The sequence below is a fragment of the Sesamum indicum genome, linkage group LG3 (genome assembly GCF_026168435.1).
Source record: "Sesamum indicum cultivar Baizhima isolate 11 linkage group LG3, ASM2616843v1, whole genome shotgun sequence".
NCBI lineage: Eukaryota > Viridiplantae > Streptophyta > Magnoliopsida > Lamiales > Pedaliaceae > Sesamum > Sesamum indicum.
This window is the reverse complement of record NC_142659.1, coordinates 28582414-28598613: the sequence shown is the minus strand read 5'-3', so window position 1 is coordinate 28598613 and position 16200 is coordinate 28582414. Positions and strand designations below refer to the sequence as shown.

General features: G+C 29.8%; 4 protein-coding genes across 4 annotated transcripts; 1 reads left to right on the top strand and 3 right to left on the bottom strand.

Moving 5' to 3' along the window:
• Nucleotides 1-1940: 1940 nt before the first annotated feature.
• LOC105159274 (pectinesterase inhibitor-like) lies at nucleotides 1941-2366 on the bottom strand. Its single transcript, XM_011076285.2, has one exon. It carries the CDS (start codon nucleotides 2364-2366, stop codon nucleotides 1941-1943), a length of 426 nt encoding a protein of 141 aa, XP_011074587.2.
• Nucleotides 2367-5926: 3560 nt separating this feature from the next.
• LOC105159273 (uncharacterized) lies at nucleotides 5927-6988 on the bottom strand. The gene has a single exon (XM_011076282.3). It carries the CDS (start codon nucleotides 6785-6787, stop codon nucleotides 6299-6301), a length of 489 nt encoding a protein of 162 aa, XP_011074584.1. The 5' UTR covers nucleotides 6788-6988; the 3' UTR covers nucleotides 5927-6298.
• Nucleotides 6989-12218: 5230 nt separating this feature from the next.
• LOC105159090 (Carbohydrate-binding protein) lies at nucleotides 12219-13793 on the top strand. The gene has a single exon (XM_011076036.3). It carries the CDS (start codon nucleotides 12352-12354, stop codon nucleotides 13657-13659), a length of 1308 nt encoding a protein of 435 aa, XP_011074338.1. The 5' UTR covers nucleotides 12219-12351; the 3' UTR covers nucleotides 13660-13793.
• A 400-nt stretch (nucleotides 13794-14193) lies between these two features.
• LOC105159089 (phytosulfokines) lies at nucleotides 14194-15059 on the bottom strand. The gene is made up of 2 exons (XM_011076035.3): nucleotides 14890-15059; nucleotides 14194-14453 (listed from the first exon to the last, which is right to left on the bottom strand). The coding sequence occupies exons 1-2, from the start codon at nucleotides 14995-14997 to the stop codon at nucleotides 14313-14315; spliced, it is 249 nt and encodes an 82-aa protein (XP_011074337.1). The 5' UTR covers nucleotides 14998-15059; the 3' UTR covers nucleotides 14194-14312.
• Between the last annotated feature and the right edge of the window lie 1141 nt (nucleotides 15060-16200).

Below are 16200 nucleotides of genomic sequence, written 5' to 3'. Positions count from 1 at the left end.
CATGCATAGTCCTTAGATGTTATAGTTAAGCCTATATTTAGACATAAGAATTTGAATTTAAAGGAAGCATTTAAAAAATGATTTTATATTAAATAAATTTAAAATTCATTACAATGTCATAAAATATACTTTAAAATAAGAGTCCAACGATTTGCAATTCGTTCTAATATGAAGTCAGAGTCCAACGATTTGCCTTACACTGCTATACTGTGAGATGTTTCTTAAATAATCATCTCTTCAATCAACTAAAATTAAATTAAAAAAATAAATTTTCAAATATTAAATTACTAAAGTATGGATTATTTACTAACTAAAAAAAATCGGTACAGAAATCCTTTCCTTTTTTTTTATTCTTTTTGAAATCTTAAGAAAATAAATTATTTATAGATACTATTAATCCAAATTTCAAGTTTGTAAAAAAAAACTAAAAAATATATGTTCAAATGAATTTATTGTAATCTTAAACTGAGAGTATTGTAATATTTGAAATGACGATTATCTTCTAGTTTTTCTTTTCAAATTGTGATCCAAAGAGTTTTCTTTTCAAATTGTGATCCAAAGAGTTTTCTTTTCAAATTGTGATCCAAAGAGTTGTAAGCTTGTTTTTGGATGCTTAATCTCTTTTGGATTTATAGAGCAAAAAACAAGTCATCTTGAAATATGGTATTAAGAATGAGTGAGGTTTAGGTAGGTTGGCTCACGTTGTTCAGTTTTAACACCATAAACTTTGATATAAATTAATGAGTTAACGACCATAGTTAAACATGTTTTGGTCTAATTAGACAATTCAAAGAAAAAATTTATATTTAGGGTAAATTATAACGACCTCCACTGAGATTTAACATAATCGAAAAATTAAAAATACACCCTTAATGTTTGATGAAATTATGCAATTCTTGAACGGAGGTATGAAATTATCAACTATGCCCTTACTGTATTTCTTTTCTTTTAAAAGGAACATAAAAAATTGTGAAAAATCAGGAGTAGATGAAAAAAATTAAAAAATTATAAAAAACATTATGCACTTATTCAATAAAAAAATCAAAAAATTCTAAAATGTAAATAAAAATGTAAGTTTTAGTCCACAAGGGTATTTTGGTCAGTTCGCCATAAAAACGAATGAAAGCCTAATAGAGGTTAAGGGAATGGATTAATTGTTAGATGACAGTTAAAATCAGGGGATATTGATAATTTTAAAAATAACGAAAAGGTAGTCATAATTATGCCAATTTTAGGAAAGATCATTGTAATTTACCCTTATATTTATACTCATGTAAATGCATAAAATCCAAATTTATTGCGAATTTAATTTGAAATCCAACTATTAACTAATTTATTTAAAGTAATCCAACTATTAACTCATTTATTTAAAGTAATCCAACTGTTAACTAATTTATTTAAAGTTTCAATTAATAATTTATCCAAAAATTTTGGATGTCCTCCTTTAATTATAAGCAATATATAATCCAAAGTTGCTCATGCGGCCAAATTAGATTCTGTAGATGGCTAATAACTTATAGGCGAAATTATATTTTGTCATCTAAAAATTTTGTTAAAAAAAAATTATATTAAATCTTAAATTTTATCAAATTTATATTTTATTATATACAATTATTTTTTTGTTGATTTTTTTATCAAAAAAACATCACAAACTGTGCATATATTAATATTATTACATTACATAACTCTTAAATATCACATATATACTGCATGAGATGCTTTTCGACAAAAAAATTTAACTAAAATAAATAATAAAGTACAAAATTTTATAATATTTAAATAATAAGTTGACAAAAAAAAATTAAATATTTAAATATAAAAACGATGATAGTTCCAATAACAAAATTATTAAATCCTTTTAATAACTAACAAAATCACCGCATTGTTTTATTAGATAATGAAGACAGGCACACTCATCTCCCTTTCTTTTCCCTCCTCAATTACAACTTATTAAGAATAATTAAAAGCTGATTAATTATATCTTGAGCTTTCTTGGTGGCTGCTGCCACCTGCGCCGGCTCACGATCGCCAAACTCATCATCACAAGTGCCGACGTCCGTAAACGCCGCCGTCGCTCTGACTCTCACAGTCTCAAGGCTACGCGGGTCGCGAGCCTTGGGCAGTAGTGACTTGACATCGTTTAAGTTGTCAATGGCGTCGCTGCTGACCTCAATGCATGTCTCCACTATTTGTTTGTTGCCGCCGGTTTCCACTGATTTAACCACCTGGATAACGGCTTGAGTCGCTGCTACGGCTTCCTGAATTTTGGCTTGAGCGTCAGCTCGAAGATCCGACTCAACAAAAACCGGGTAGCTCCATAGGAGTGCTACTGAGATAGAGACAAGAAGAAAGAGGGAAGAACTCATTCTTTTTCTTTCTGTTTTTGTTTATGTTTTCGTGTTTATGTTTGTAGAGATTAGGGGTTTTTATAGTAGATAAAATTGAATAAATATGGAAGGAAATTAAATTATATCAATTTAGATTCATATATAGGATTGTTTAGAATTCTAGTATGAAAATCTAGGTCAAAGATAGTAATAAAAGATTTGTACTCATAATATTACATGTTTTGTGGTTATGTTGAAATCTCATGATTCGAATTATAGATTGTCTTAGTATAAATGCATGTTTTTTTTTTTTTATGGGCAAATTGCAATGTATTTATCTGGGATATAGAAAATAGGCAAACAACCCCTCTTGTATTGACCGAATGCTGAATTTTCAGAATTTCAATTTTTTTTAATTTTAATTATAAAAATATTGTAATTTGTAGGTTATTAACATTAATTGGATTAATGTTTTACTAAACCATTACCAAATCCAATCATGATGATAATTAAGTAAGCATTAGTTGAATTGTTGTACAATATATTTAACAATATATACCTCCAAAATCATTGTGAATCTTTCAATATTTATTTATGTTAAATAATATATTTGACAATATACAATTTTCCCACTATTATGTTAACTTTCAATTTTTGTATTTAGTATCCATTACCATTATGTTAAGTTTCAGTTTTTGTATTAATTAAAAAATATTATTCGATTTCTTTAATTATAATCAATTCCGCCAACTGTTAATCATTCCAATCCCTCCTCCTAAATATCGGAGATTCCATTAGCATTGTGCATTTTTAAGAAGTTCCCATATCATTAGTCATAACTGTCCGGAACATAAGGGATTTTGGAGCTCATTGGTCGAATTTCGACTCCTGTATGGAATGTTATGCCTATTAAATAATTTGAACTTTATTGGTCGAATCCGCCTTCTGTGTGGAATGTTATGCCTATTAAATAATTTGAAGCTCATTGGTCGAATTCCGCCTTCTGTGTAGAATCTTATGTCTATTGAATAATATGTGTTATTTCTACTGTAATAGTAGGTGTTGGTTAGATTTAGTATATTTGATATTATTGATCAAGAGCATGATGTTGTAATAATTTTTGTTAGATATTGATATTCGATTGGAATGATTGTAATCAATTTCTTTCAATTAATAATAATTCAATGATATTACTTCATTAAAAAAAAAAAAAATGGATCCCATATATTTTTAAGAAGTTGTTCACATGGGGTTGTATGGTAATCGACATGGATGAAGGGGAAAGATTGTCAAAAATACTCGATTGCAATAATCTTTTATTGACATATAGAGTTTTAGTGAAAATTTGATAAATCTAATTACTTTAATCAATTATAAAATATAATGATTCTTTTTTGGGATATTACATTGCCCTCCTCTGAAGTTTAATATAATGACACGTCGACCCCTTATAGTTTGAAAAATTATATTTATTATTCATGATATTTGTTTTTATCTAACAAATAGACCCCTCTCCATTAGTAAAAAATTCACTGAATTTGTTAATATCAACAAAAAAAAACTAGAATCAGAATCTGTATTTATCTCCGATTGATTTATTACAAGTCTAATAAATTTTTTCTAACCAAACTATCTTTATACATCTTTACATAATATTGGAATATTGTGTATTTAGCCCTTTAAAAATTTTGCTAAATTGGATGTATGAGATGCAATTTAGGATATATATTTTGTGATGTTGTACCAATAAGTGACATAAATCTTGTCAAATTATGTGATATTTTTAAATTATCTTTCTAAAATTTTAACTTATTGATGTAAATCATTTTGGTCACTCACATTTACATTTCAACAACAATTTACTCCCTTTTTATAAATTTTCATAAAAAAAGAATTTAATATTTTCGAACAAAAAGAATTTAATACTTCACAAGGCTTAATTAATCATATGAAAATAAACACATTGATCATAATATATTTTTAACCCCATCAAACATTTTCATAAAAAAAAAAATTCAAATTCAAATTCAAATCATAGGTGCGACAATAAGAGTTATGAGGATATGACTTAACTAGTTCAGGCTCAACATATTTCATTATTTTTTCATGGCTGTGTTGGTGGGGGCATCTCAGGAATAAACTGGGTTTCTTAACCTGTCTTTTTTTAAAAGGAAATATATATATATATATATACATATACATCGATATTTTTAAATTACTCAATATATTATTATTATAATTTTTAATATGTAATATATAAATATTTATAAATCAAGCAATAAATTCAAAATAAATAAAAAATAATATAATATTATAAATAGTAGATTAAATGCATATATTTACATAATTTGAACTCACAATCTTTTAATTGCAAAATTTTAACCTACGTTGTACACTGTAACAATATACATGTAGTAATTAAAAATTATACGTGTCATAATCGTTCAAAAGAATCAAAATTAATTGTTGGTTGGTTGGGAAATTTGGTAAATAAAATAATTTATTGTGCTTTAATTTTTTTGGACATACACATATACGTATATATAATATATACGTACGTACTATCCAAAAATATACAGTTAGGAGTTCATACTTAGAGAATATCCAGAAAATTATGTTATCTTGAGATAATTCAAGCCGTGGATTATTTGACTAATCTGGCTGACTTTTGTATCTTATATTTCTTGGTCTAGTTTTTTTATTTTTCTAAATGCCACGTTCTCTTTTTTTTTTTTTAATACTTTCTTTGAGCTGTTTGTTGACTTTGAATCAATTATTGTTGCTGATTTATTTTTGAATGTAATAACAATTCTCCAAAAACACTCTAAAAATCTACGAGATGTTGAATTTTATTTAAAAGATAAACTTTTAAAATGTTTGGATGAGTAAGATGTCAGAGCTTATAAAATGGTGACTGCTTGACATTGCTCCAAGTGAAGCAGTCACCCTTATAGCCAAGAATTAATAATTTATTAGGAGATCGAGACTAGAGAATTCAACAAATTCACTACGAAAAAATTGATTTGCTACACTATAAATGACCACGACTTAAAAATTATAGTAAACAATACTACTAATTAATATTTGTCATGGTTTTTAATTATGACGAAAACATTTTCTCTGAAATTTAACTATAGCTAATGTTTTGACTTCACTTGCAGAGACAATGACTAATGGTTGTTGTGGAGTTGTAGTTAGTTGGTATTTGCCACGACTACTCTCTTTTTACTATAATAAATAGCTGTAGCAAAAAATTATATTTTCTTCACCAATCTTATGAAAGAATGGTATTATGAGAATAGACATTATACTAGCAATAGATTCTCCAAGGATATATATATATATATATATATATTTCTTTTATACGATAATTGATTGCACGTTATAATTGGTATAAACTTTTCACAAAAAAATAAAAATTTTAAATTAAAACATAATTCATATTTTTAGAAAAACAATCAAACAATTACTCACCCTATAATTACACAAGACAAATTAAAAATACACACGTCCTAAAAATATTTTAAAAAAAAAAAACCGTGTAGTAAATGTCAATTGGTTGGACTCGTAATATCCACATTTTTCTATCCATCAACATGAAATATTATATAAACTGTATTCCTTAAAAACCAAAAAGAAAAAATAAAATAAATTGATTATTACCTTCACCTAAAAACCTTGTCACAATGTAATATAACATCGGTTTAATCGCATTTTAGTTGTGTAATTATAATTATTTGACACTTTAGTCTTATAATTTATTAAAAATGTATAATAATCCTTCACTTTTTTAATTTTGGGATTTTAGGACAAAATTGGCTGAAATTATAGTATCATTTTCCAGCCAAATTTGTCGTAAAATCATAAAATTTAAAAATGTGAAGAATCAATTTATAATTTTAACAAATTATAGGATTAAAATCTCAAAAATGCATAATTACAACATTAGAAATGCAATTAAATCTAAAACATCAAAAGGGTGTTTTTGCGACAGCATGACTCTTACTTCTAGGGTACTTCATTTCATTCTTAACATTAATTACACTATTACCATTGATGTCTTCACCAAAATAGCAACAGGGGCTGTCCTCGTCAATCCGGCCCATCGCTACGCTGATGCTCCTCGCCGACATGGCCCGCGGCCCGCTGCCGGAGCCCGTCCTCGCCTTCAACATCTCCTGCTTGATGTACGCCTCCAGATCAGCCCTGTTGCCGATGCCATGGGCTGATGCGGCCCGAACCAGCTCCCGGAAGTCCTCGCTGTTGTCTGACCGGGCCGAGCTGGCACTGAAGCTCCTCGGCAGGCTCGGACCCTGTGACGTCCCCTGCAACCCTATGATGTTGCTGTTGGCGCAGTCCATCATGCTTTTCACGTAGAAGTCTCGTGCCTTGCACAGGGCCCGAAAGGGAGTCGCGATCAGCCGGAGAAACCTGTTTTTCTGGCTTGTTTGTGGTTTCATGTTTGCCTGTTTTCTTAAACCATGAACAGCAAGATTTGCTCCGCAGCTTTTTCTGTAAGTCGGAAATTAGGAATGATGGAGTCTTTGTGCTTGAAGAAGAAAGGAGAAGCAGCTGGAATATGATTGAGGGTTTTAGAAGAATAAGACGCTTTTATCTTCTTTTTTTCTAAAGTGTGGTTGGAAAATTGCAATGAAATGATCTTTTATATATAGACAGATAATCTTGAATGCCAATATATGAAATTTTTTTAATAAGTGTGATAAATTTATTATTTTCTTTTGCAATTATACATCAATTAGACTTTAAATATATTTTCCTCATTATATAATTTATTGACCAAAACTCAATTTGAATAAGATTTTTTTCACTTATAATAGAGTAGTGCTAATTAAGGACATAAAATAAACTGTGGGAATGCGTTGTTTTGAGGTAGCGTAGGGTTATGGTTTTTCTTGGAAGTGGACTTATCAAAATTATGGCAAGACTAAAAGTTATGCGTTGTCTTTTTAAGAAGAACCAATGGCGCAGCTGGACGGGCACAGATGTATTTTTTTAATAAATTCTTTACAAATTCATAACTATATAGTATTTTTGTGCGTCTCACGTGGTATAGTATTTTTATGAGTTTATAACAGATGATGCTCAACCAACATGCTTAGACTGAAGTTGAAAAATAGATTCAACTACTTGATATGTTATCGAATTTGATCAATAAAAATTTATTTGAGTTTATTTGATAAGTTTTTTAATTTGACTTAATTCGATCTAATTAGTGCCTAAGTAACAAATATATTTAGAAATATATATCAAATTAATATTTGAGCTTGATTTATTTTTTATCCAATTAAAATCGTTTGAACTTAATTAAATTAATAATATTAGATCAATAAGGATAAAATTCAAATGTAATTTAAACTTCAATAATAATTCGAACAAATTTAAACTGTTATGTATTTGGTTCAATTCAAATCATTTATGTTAAACGCAAGTGCAATTCCATGGTATTTTAATAGGGTTGCTATATATATAGGAATAAATGCCGCCGCAGGGCAATATTAGAACAGATTGATTTTTTATCGTAAATATAATTATATGTATTGACTATGTAATATATATATATATATATACATGTCAATCACAATTCCGTTATTTTATTTTATTCAAAAGAAAGATTTTGTACACATTCATGATACGTATATATAAAATGAAAAAAAAAAAAACAATTGGATTTGCATTAAAAAAAATAATCTAATTGAATATGGGATTTTGGTTTCAGTACTATTTTTCTATTCTTGTCCCAAAACAACGGGGGGGTGAGTAAAAGGTATGAGATGAGGGAAATTTCCATAGCCACCACATAGGAATTGGTGTGGTATATGTGATTAATGAATTATAATGTACCAAACTCAAATATTTGAAAGTAACATAGAAACGACTTTTGTTTGAATATTATGAATTTCGTGATGAGTAATTGATTGATGTAGAAGTTGATGGCGTGCCTCAATGACATTTCGGCCTTTATTTTATAGTTGAATTTTAGTAGCTAGCTTTGGGTTGGGAAATGTCATTTAAGTTGAATTATCCAGATAGGTAGGTTTGAAATTTAAGGCCATTTGATGGTGTGATATTAACGTTTAGGTGTCTTGCTGGTCCCAACAATAATTTTGTTCTATTATTATGAAAATTAAGTTCCAATACGTTCTTTTTTTTTCTTTTTTTTTGAGTTAATTCTTAATAACACTTTGTTTTATTGATTATTTAAAAAAAATTTGGGAATTTGAAATAGTCGTGAGGTTTATTTATAGGTACATTGGAACTCAAATTATAATTTTTTTTTGTGTTTTTGGGGATTTCGACCAAAAATGAATTCCAACATGACAAAAAATTGATACGCACATACTTATAGGATTAAAATTATATTTTTTTCCAAAATAATTAGTAAAATTTGGCCAAATTCACAAATTTATTTAGATTACGTGCAGATCACATGATGTTCTCCAACAAAATTGAGAATTCCGACAAATTTTGCCCTCAATATGCTAATTTGTTTTTAGTTACAAGCCTAATTTTTTACGGTAATAAAAATGTTACTCCTTATACTTGGGAATCAAAATTATAATAGTTTTCTTTTTATAAATATATTTGATTGTAATATCCTGAATATATTCAAATATTAGTGCATTTAAAAGAAAATAAATAATAAATAAATTACTTGAAAGCAGATATCCACTCACAAATATTTCTTTTTCTTTTTCAAGATTTCATAGTTATATCATTTTAAAAGATTACTAGATAATTATGTATAGATTAAATGCATTACGAGGGGATCATATTTATAATTTTAAATAGGGAAAATTGTAGTTACCCCTTCTGAGGCTTGGCATTATTATGAATTTATATTCCCTAATAAATAATAATTATGTACTCTCTGGTGAAGTGGAGAATACTATTTAACTTTTGACTACTTTTTTGTATATATATCTATTATATTTAAAATAATATAAAAAAAATTGAGGATGGATAAAATAAATAATCTATACGAAATATTAGTCCATGAGAATATTTTAAAAAATTCTAAAAAATATATAAATTTATAATATATAATTCAAAAACGTATATTAGTTAGTTCATCACAAAAATTGAATGAAAACCTAACGGAGACTGGCGAAACGGACTCGTTGTTAGACAGACGTTAAAATCAAGAGAGATATTTATAATTTTTCAAATAACGAGGAGATAGTTGTAATTTACCCTTTTGAGTAACAATTAATTATACCAATTTTTTTGAATAAGAATCAAATAATAAATTAAATATCACATGATTAGATGCGAAATTCAATATCATAACTTTATTAATTATTTCTAAAATTATGAGATATAAACCCTAACTGAGCCAATACTTTATTGATAGATGCAAAGTTATGAATTTCCAACATCTATAAGCTAATTAAAATTTAATGGAGAGCTGCTGCTGCTATATATAGAGGTAAAGGCGGACTTGCCCTATTCTAATTGAAGGTCTTAAGGTTGTTGTAGGCCAAGAAAATATATGAATTATTAAATTTCATATTCGCTACTTCTTCTACTCTCCATCCTCAATTGCTCAATTAGAAATTAAATAAAATATATAGGTTTATTCAGAATATGAACTAAAATAAATAAATAAATTACAATGAATTTTCCTGAAATTTGATGTAATTATGAATACTTCTCGTTATTCAAAGAAATACCAATATCCTTGATATTTAATAAAATTATATAATCTTTAGATGTACATCCGAGCACTTTGTTCTGGGGGAAAGTGAAAAATTGTAAAAAAAATTGGAAATCTGAAATATTCTTCTTGCCCTTTTAGTTCATAAAAATATTAAGTAAAATTATTTTATAACTCAGAAGGGTGATTTGATCAGATTATAATAAAAAGTAAATGAAAATCTAATATGGGAATAATGGAATAGGCTAATTATTGGACGGGCGTTAAAATTGTGAGATTATTGATAATTCTCAAATAACGAGAGAGTAATTATAATTATAATAAATTTTAGAAAAGCTTCATGTAATTTATTTAAAAAATTGTTTAAATCAAGTCTGATTGTACTCGACATTTGTTTTATAATGAATTATAATCTTTAAATTGTATGGTAAATTATAATATAGTTATGGTGTGATTTGATTGAATGTAATCAAACTTGATTTTCGAGTACTTTTTTTAGTAAATTAAATTATGAAAGATCAAAAGTCTGATAGTCATGGCGCACTATATTGCCGGGTCAAGTTTCAAATATTCTAATTTTTCAAATCTCAAACAATTATTAATTATTTATATAATTGAATTCACATTGAAATTGGAGTTGAGTATGAACCTGATCTTGTTTGCTATTATTATGTAGTTTTTTAGTTGGGGTACGATCTTATTACACAGACCCAGACTTGTACGGCATTCGATTTGACTTGAAAAGCAGCAAGAACATACACCATGGACTAGCTACTAGTACCTACACGTGTCCATGTACATTTATTTAGATTCTATTTATTTTAAATATAAAAATAAATAGATGATAGGATAAATTTAAATTAAATATATAATAAAAATTCTCAAAAGAATATTCAAATTGCTATATTAACATCAACAAATTTGGTGAATTTTAACTAATGAATGAACCTATTTATTAAACGGAAGCAAACTTCAAGAGTGCTTGATATAATTTTTCAAACCACAAGGTTTACTTATAACTACTCTAAATTATAAGGAAAAAAAAGGCATAATTATCCCTAATTTTTGTTTTCCTAATACAACTTACTATTGTTTTGATTTTGTGCACGCTATCCAATTTTTGTTTTCCTAATACAACTTACTATTGTTTTGATTTCGTGCACGCTATCCATGAACGTATATATATTTATTAAACATAAATAAATTATTTAATTGATTATTTTATGCAACGTCAGTGAGGTTTTATTTGAATTGAAAATTTTGAAATATACGATTTTAAATATTTCATAATAAATTTTTTGAACATATTTGGATAATTCTAAATCCAAGGATTTCAAATCCTTGTATTTTAATAAATTAAGAATTCACAAGTTTTAAATTTTAAAATTGAGATTTATCTATTTCTAAATTTTATTTCAATCAAACGAGTTAAAAGAGAAAAAGAGAGAGGTTGAGAAAATCATATCAAATGGGTCAGATCTGTCCCCATATTTTTGGATTAGGGTGGAAACAGTGAAAGCATCGAACGGGATGGGATGGGGCTCGAATACAAGTCGAGGACTCGAGGTTGGTGGGACGGATCCCAATCCGTCTCGTATTCGGCCCGCTACCATGCTTGTAAGAAATAATGGGATGAATTGGATTTTTTAATTATAAAAAGATTAAAAATCAGTAATGATTTATTAATCGATATAAATCTTGACACGTGATTTCCCCGTCAGTGACACGTGAGAGGAACTCCTGGACGGCCAATACCTATTTTGTTATGTCAGAGGACAACCTCATGTCTTGGAAGAAAGACAAAGAAAAATCAGTCATCTTTCGATCTCAATCGAAATTCCAATTTCCAGCGTATCTCTCTTTTCCATTGATTTTCCCTCTTTTTTCTTTTCCTTTTCCTTTATTATTTGTGCACCACAATAAAACTACGTACAAACAAACAACCCCTTAAAACTCTCTTACTCCCTCTTTCTCTCCATCTCCTCACAAAGATTGATCGTTCACAGGTGCGTTTACTGAAAGCAATTCATTTTTTCTCCTCCTATAGCTATACAGTATACAAATTTCGTTGACCCTCCTCCATATATGGATTATAGTGATTAGTATGTGTAAGAAATAGGAAAATATATCTTCAAGTTGCAATAATTGCTCCTCGGTATCTGCAATTTCTTATCCGACGCCATTTTTTTCGGTTATCGAAAAACCCTTTTCAATTTCTTGGCTTTTATGACAGCAAGAGCCCTACAGCTGAATTGATTTGAGCTGTGGGGGTGGGTTTTGTTTTTTAATTGTTTGTGTTTCCGTTTGAGTATAGCTGTGGATTCTTGAGTTTGGGAATCGTGGTGTTTGATGTATTTGAGTTATATGGAAAGTGGGCTGGTGATAAGGGGTCTGGATTTTGCTCGTCGAAGGAGAAAATGGATAATCTTGTTGGGATTGGTTGGGTGTTCGAGCTATGGTGTGTACAAAGTGTATAACATGCCCTCTGTAGCCAGGAAAAGAAAGAGAATTTTGAAATTATTCGAATCCCTAGTTTCAATTGCTGAAATGATTTCTGATTCTGCTGAGACGATCTCTGTGGTGTCAAGGGACTTAAAGGAGTTTCTGAAGTCTGATTCGGACGAAATTCCTAATAGTTTGAAGCAATTGTCGAAAATTGCTCAGTCTGAGGAGTTTTCAGCCTCAGTAATTCGTGTTTCTCGAGCCATGACTGTTGGGATTTTGAGGGGTTATAAGGTGGAGAATGATAGAAGTGAGAATCAAGAAGTGGGTAATTCAAATTTTTCTGACAAGGTTGTGGATAAATTGATGTCGAGTGCCGGGACAGGGTTTGTTTCTGTTATTGTTGGTAGTTTTGCTAGGAATTTAGTTATGGGGTTTTATGCTAATGGAGGCGCTAGTGAAGGGTCAAGTGAAAACGACCACTTGGGTGCTTCGTTCGTGAAGTCAGGTTCCTCGACTTTGCCTGGATGGTTAGACATGGTGGTGTCAGATGATAAATGTCGAGTGCTAGTGGCCGACTGTATTAAGAATTTTGTAAGCACTGCAGTTGCAGTTTATCTGGATAAAACTATGGATGTTAACTTTTATGATGAGATGTTCTCTGGCTTGACCAATCCTAAACATCAAAATAAGGTTACTGATGTCCTGGTTTCCCTGTGTAATGGGGCAGTTGAAACTCTTGTTAAGACGTCTCACCAGGTGCTGACGGCTTCAAAATCAGATCTTCCTTTGGAATCCAAGGAATCTTATTCGATCATTGATCAGAGTGAAGCTTCTCTCTTGGAGAACAAGAAGGATCTTGAGCCAGAAGCCCATTTTAGAAAAATGAAAGTGATGAACGGTTCCAAGGATCTCCAGAATAGTGGGTGGATAGATAGTGTCTCATCAACATTGGCTGTGCCTAGCAACCGGAAGTTTGTGCTTGATGTGACTGGAAGGGTGACATTTGAAACAGTTAGATCCGTGGTCCAGTTTATATTGTGGAAATTGTCCGAGGGACTGAAAATGAGTGTTAATGCAGTTCATGATGAGGTTGCTGAGAGGGGATTTCAGGTTGTCAGATATGTTGCGGCCAAGTCCTCTGTTATTCTTACTATATGTCTTGCATTATTCTTGCATATCTTGGGCAACACCCGAGTTTTGTTGCCTGCATAGAAGTGATGGGCGTTTCTGTTGCACAATGCTCTAAGGAACTATCGGCACGCCTCTTGTAGTCCATAGGTAGGTACTGGGCAATAGCTTGTTTGCAAAGTTCCTCTACTTGTTGCTTGTGCTTCTTCAAGGATGGGAAGTTTTTGGTCATATTTCGAATTTCAAGGAAGCAATTCTGATAGTATAAAGAATACAGTGGCATTTGCACCGAGTTCTTGGCTCGATAAGGACCGGTTGCTGTTTAACATCTGACTGCACAGAAAATAAAGGAGCAGCTGGATTTCCTGCTTCTGCATGCTATTTCCAGGAATTAAGGTAAACTTGGTACCTGAAACTTAGAATCAAAGTTCATTTTTTTCCTTCTCCCAGACACGAACTCACTGTCATATTTATCAAAATTCATAGCTTAGAATGTTATACAGTTTGAAGCATCTTCTGTTGTATTCTAAGTTTACCCTGTTGTTTTTCCATGATGCAATGACACACACAAGAAAAAGAAAGAAATTATCCACAATTACAGGATTCGAGAGAGCAACCTGTTGAAAGAGATGTAATTTTTATTAAGAATGGGAAATCATGCTCTGAAAAGGTATTTGTGACCATTATTATCTATTACAAGAGGCAAAATCGCATTAGCCTCCTAAAAAAGGCAAGCCTCAATGGTGACGGCGTGGTGGATGTGCCCCTGTGTAGATATAATCAATGTGGGCAGCCAAAGTCCTGCGCATCAAACACTCTTCCTTCCCCACTCCTTCACAGCTTGCTTCCTCAACCTCTATGCCCTCTACCTCTGCATCCTGTTCATAAAGAATTTTGTTTTTTCTTTTAATGGTTAAACATTTCATTAAAGTAAATAATTAAAAAAAGGAACAAAGCAGGGTTTTCTGAGAGTCAATGCTCAGGATATTCAAAATACATTCTGAATCGGTAAATCCATTCCAGTTTGAACTTAGTAAGGGTATGGGCAGTTGCATCTGTCTGTCTACCGATATGGTAGACCTTCCAAGATGCCGTCACCTAATTTGAGAAACACGTGATTTGACTGTCTAGTTGTTGTTCCAATCGGTCTTAGAATCATTTGAACGGCGTATAGAGAATCAAACTCAAATAAAGACTTGCGGTTTTTTTAAAACTTATATAAGCTTGGGGGCGACGACCAAAATCAAGATTTAGACAGCAGAGGTGAAATTTCTTGGTAGAAGTTGTTGTACACAAATTATGTCTAAAACTCACCTTGATGGCACTGATTTTGATGGTAGATTGATGAGGGCGAGAGGCAGTGGCTAAAGAGATCAGTAGGAGACTGAGAATCAAGAAGATGTTGATAAACTTATACGCCATTTTTATCTCACAGGAGATAATTGTTGGGATATGCAAATGAGAGATGTCTGAATTTGATTTATAGGGCAGAAAAGGGTTTTGGGTCAAAGATTGAATTTCCATTTATGGTAGAAATCTGATTGTAATTAAAAATCATGCGAAATCAAGATTGCAAGAATTTTGTGCTGCATGATGATTATCTTCCTATCTCGACTCGTCTTTTTATCTCTATGGTCTCCTTTTAGTTATTACCACATCACTAAAATCTGATTCAAGGGCTGGAATTCTTATCCACCTTTTACTCACATCTCTATATATATACCAAAACAATTTTTGACCGCAATTAAGTCAATTTTGATCAAATACTAACTTTTGGTCATTTGGAATTTCTTAATTGTCAAGAAAAAATCTCATTGATTAGAAATCCCATCCATTTTTTAAATTAAAAATTAAATTTGTGTTTATAAAAAGAAATTCTATTTTTAAGATTATTGTTTATCTATACTTGATTATGCCTTCAAAACTATAATCAATTTCTTGTCATAGAAAATATATATTTATCTTATCACTAATTATCTATATTCATTTTAATCATATACTACCTTCAAATTAATGATTATTTTTTAAAAAATGTATGTTTATCGTATTGATAATAATCTATTTTCATTTTAATCATATACTTTTTCAGTGTAATTATTTCAATCTCATGGTATATCTCATGCAGGAATTTTTAATTTTAATTAGGTAAAATCATTATTTTTTGTAATTTCATTAACATCTTTTTTTTTTTAATAATTTTTACTGGTTTGTTAATTTTGATAAAATAAGTTCTTAAATTTCATTCAAATTAATATTTGTTTTCTTTTTCTTAGCTTTTCTGATTGGATTCGATTTCATTGAAGTTCCAGATTCAAGTAACTTGAGATTTTTTTATTAACTTATTGCATGTCAAATAAATATATTTATTTGTTAATATCAGTCAAATTTGATAAATTCTGCTATTAGAGGGATCTATTTTGTTAGACAGAAACAAACTTTACAGGTACTAAATGTAAGTATTTAAATTATAAAAGATGTTATGTATAATTATATCAAATTTTCAAAAGAGGCGGTATAGTTTTCTAAAATTAAAGAGGGAGCAACTTTGGATTATAAAAGGAATTAGGACAATGGAGGCTATGATTACTCAAACGACAAAATCATTCTTAACATTTCAAAGTGGCG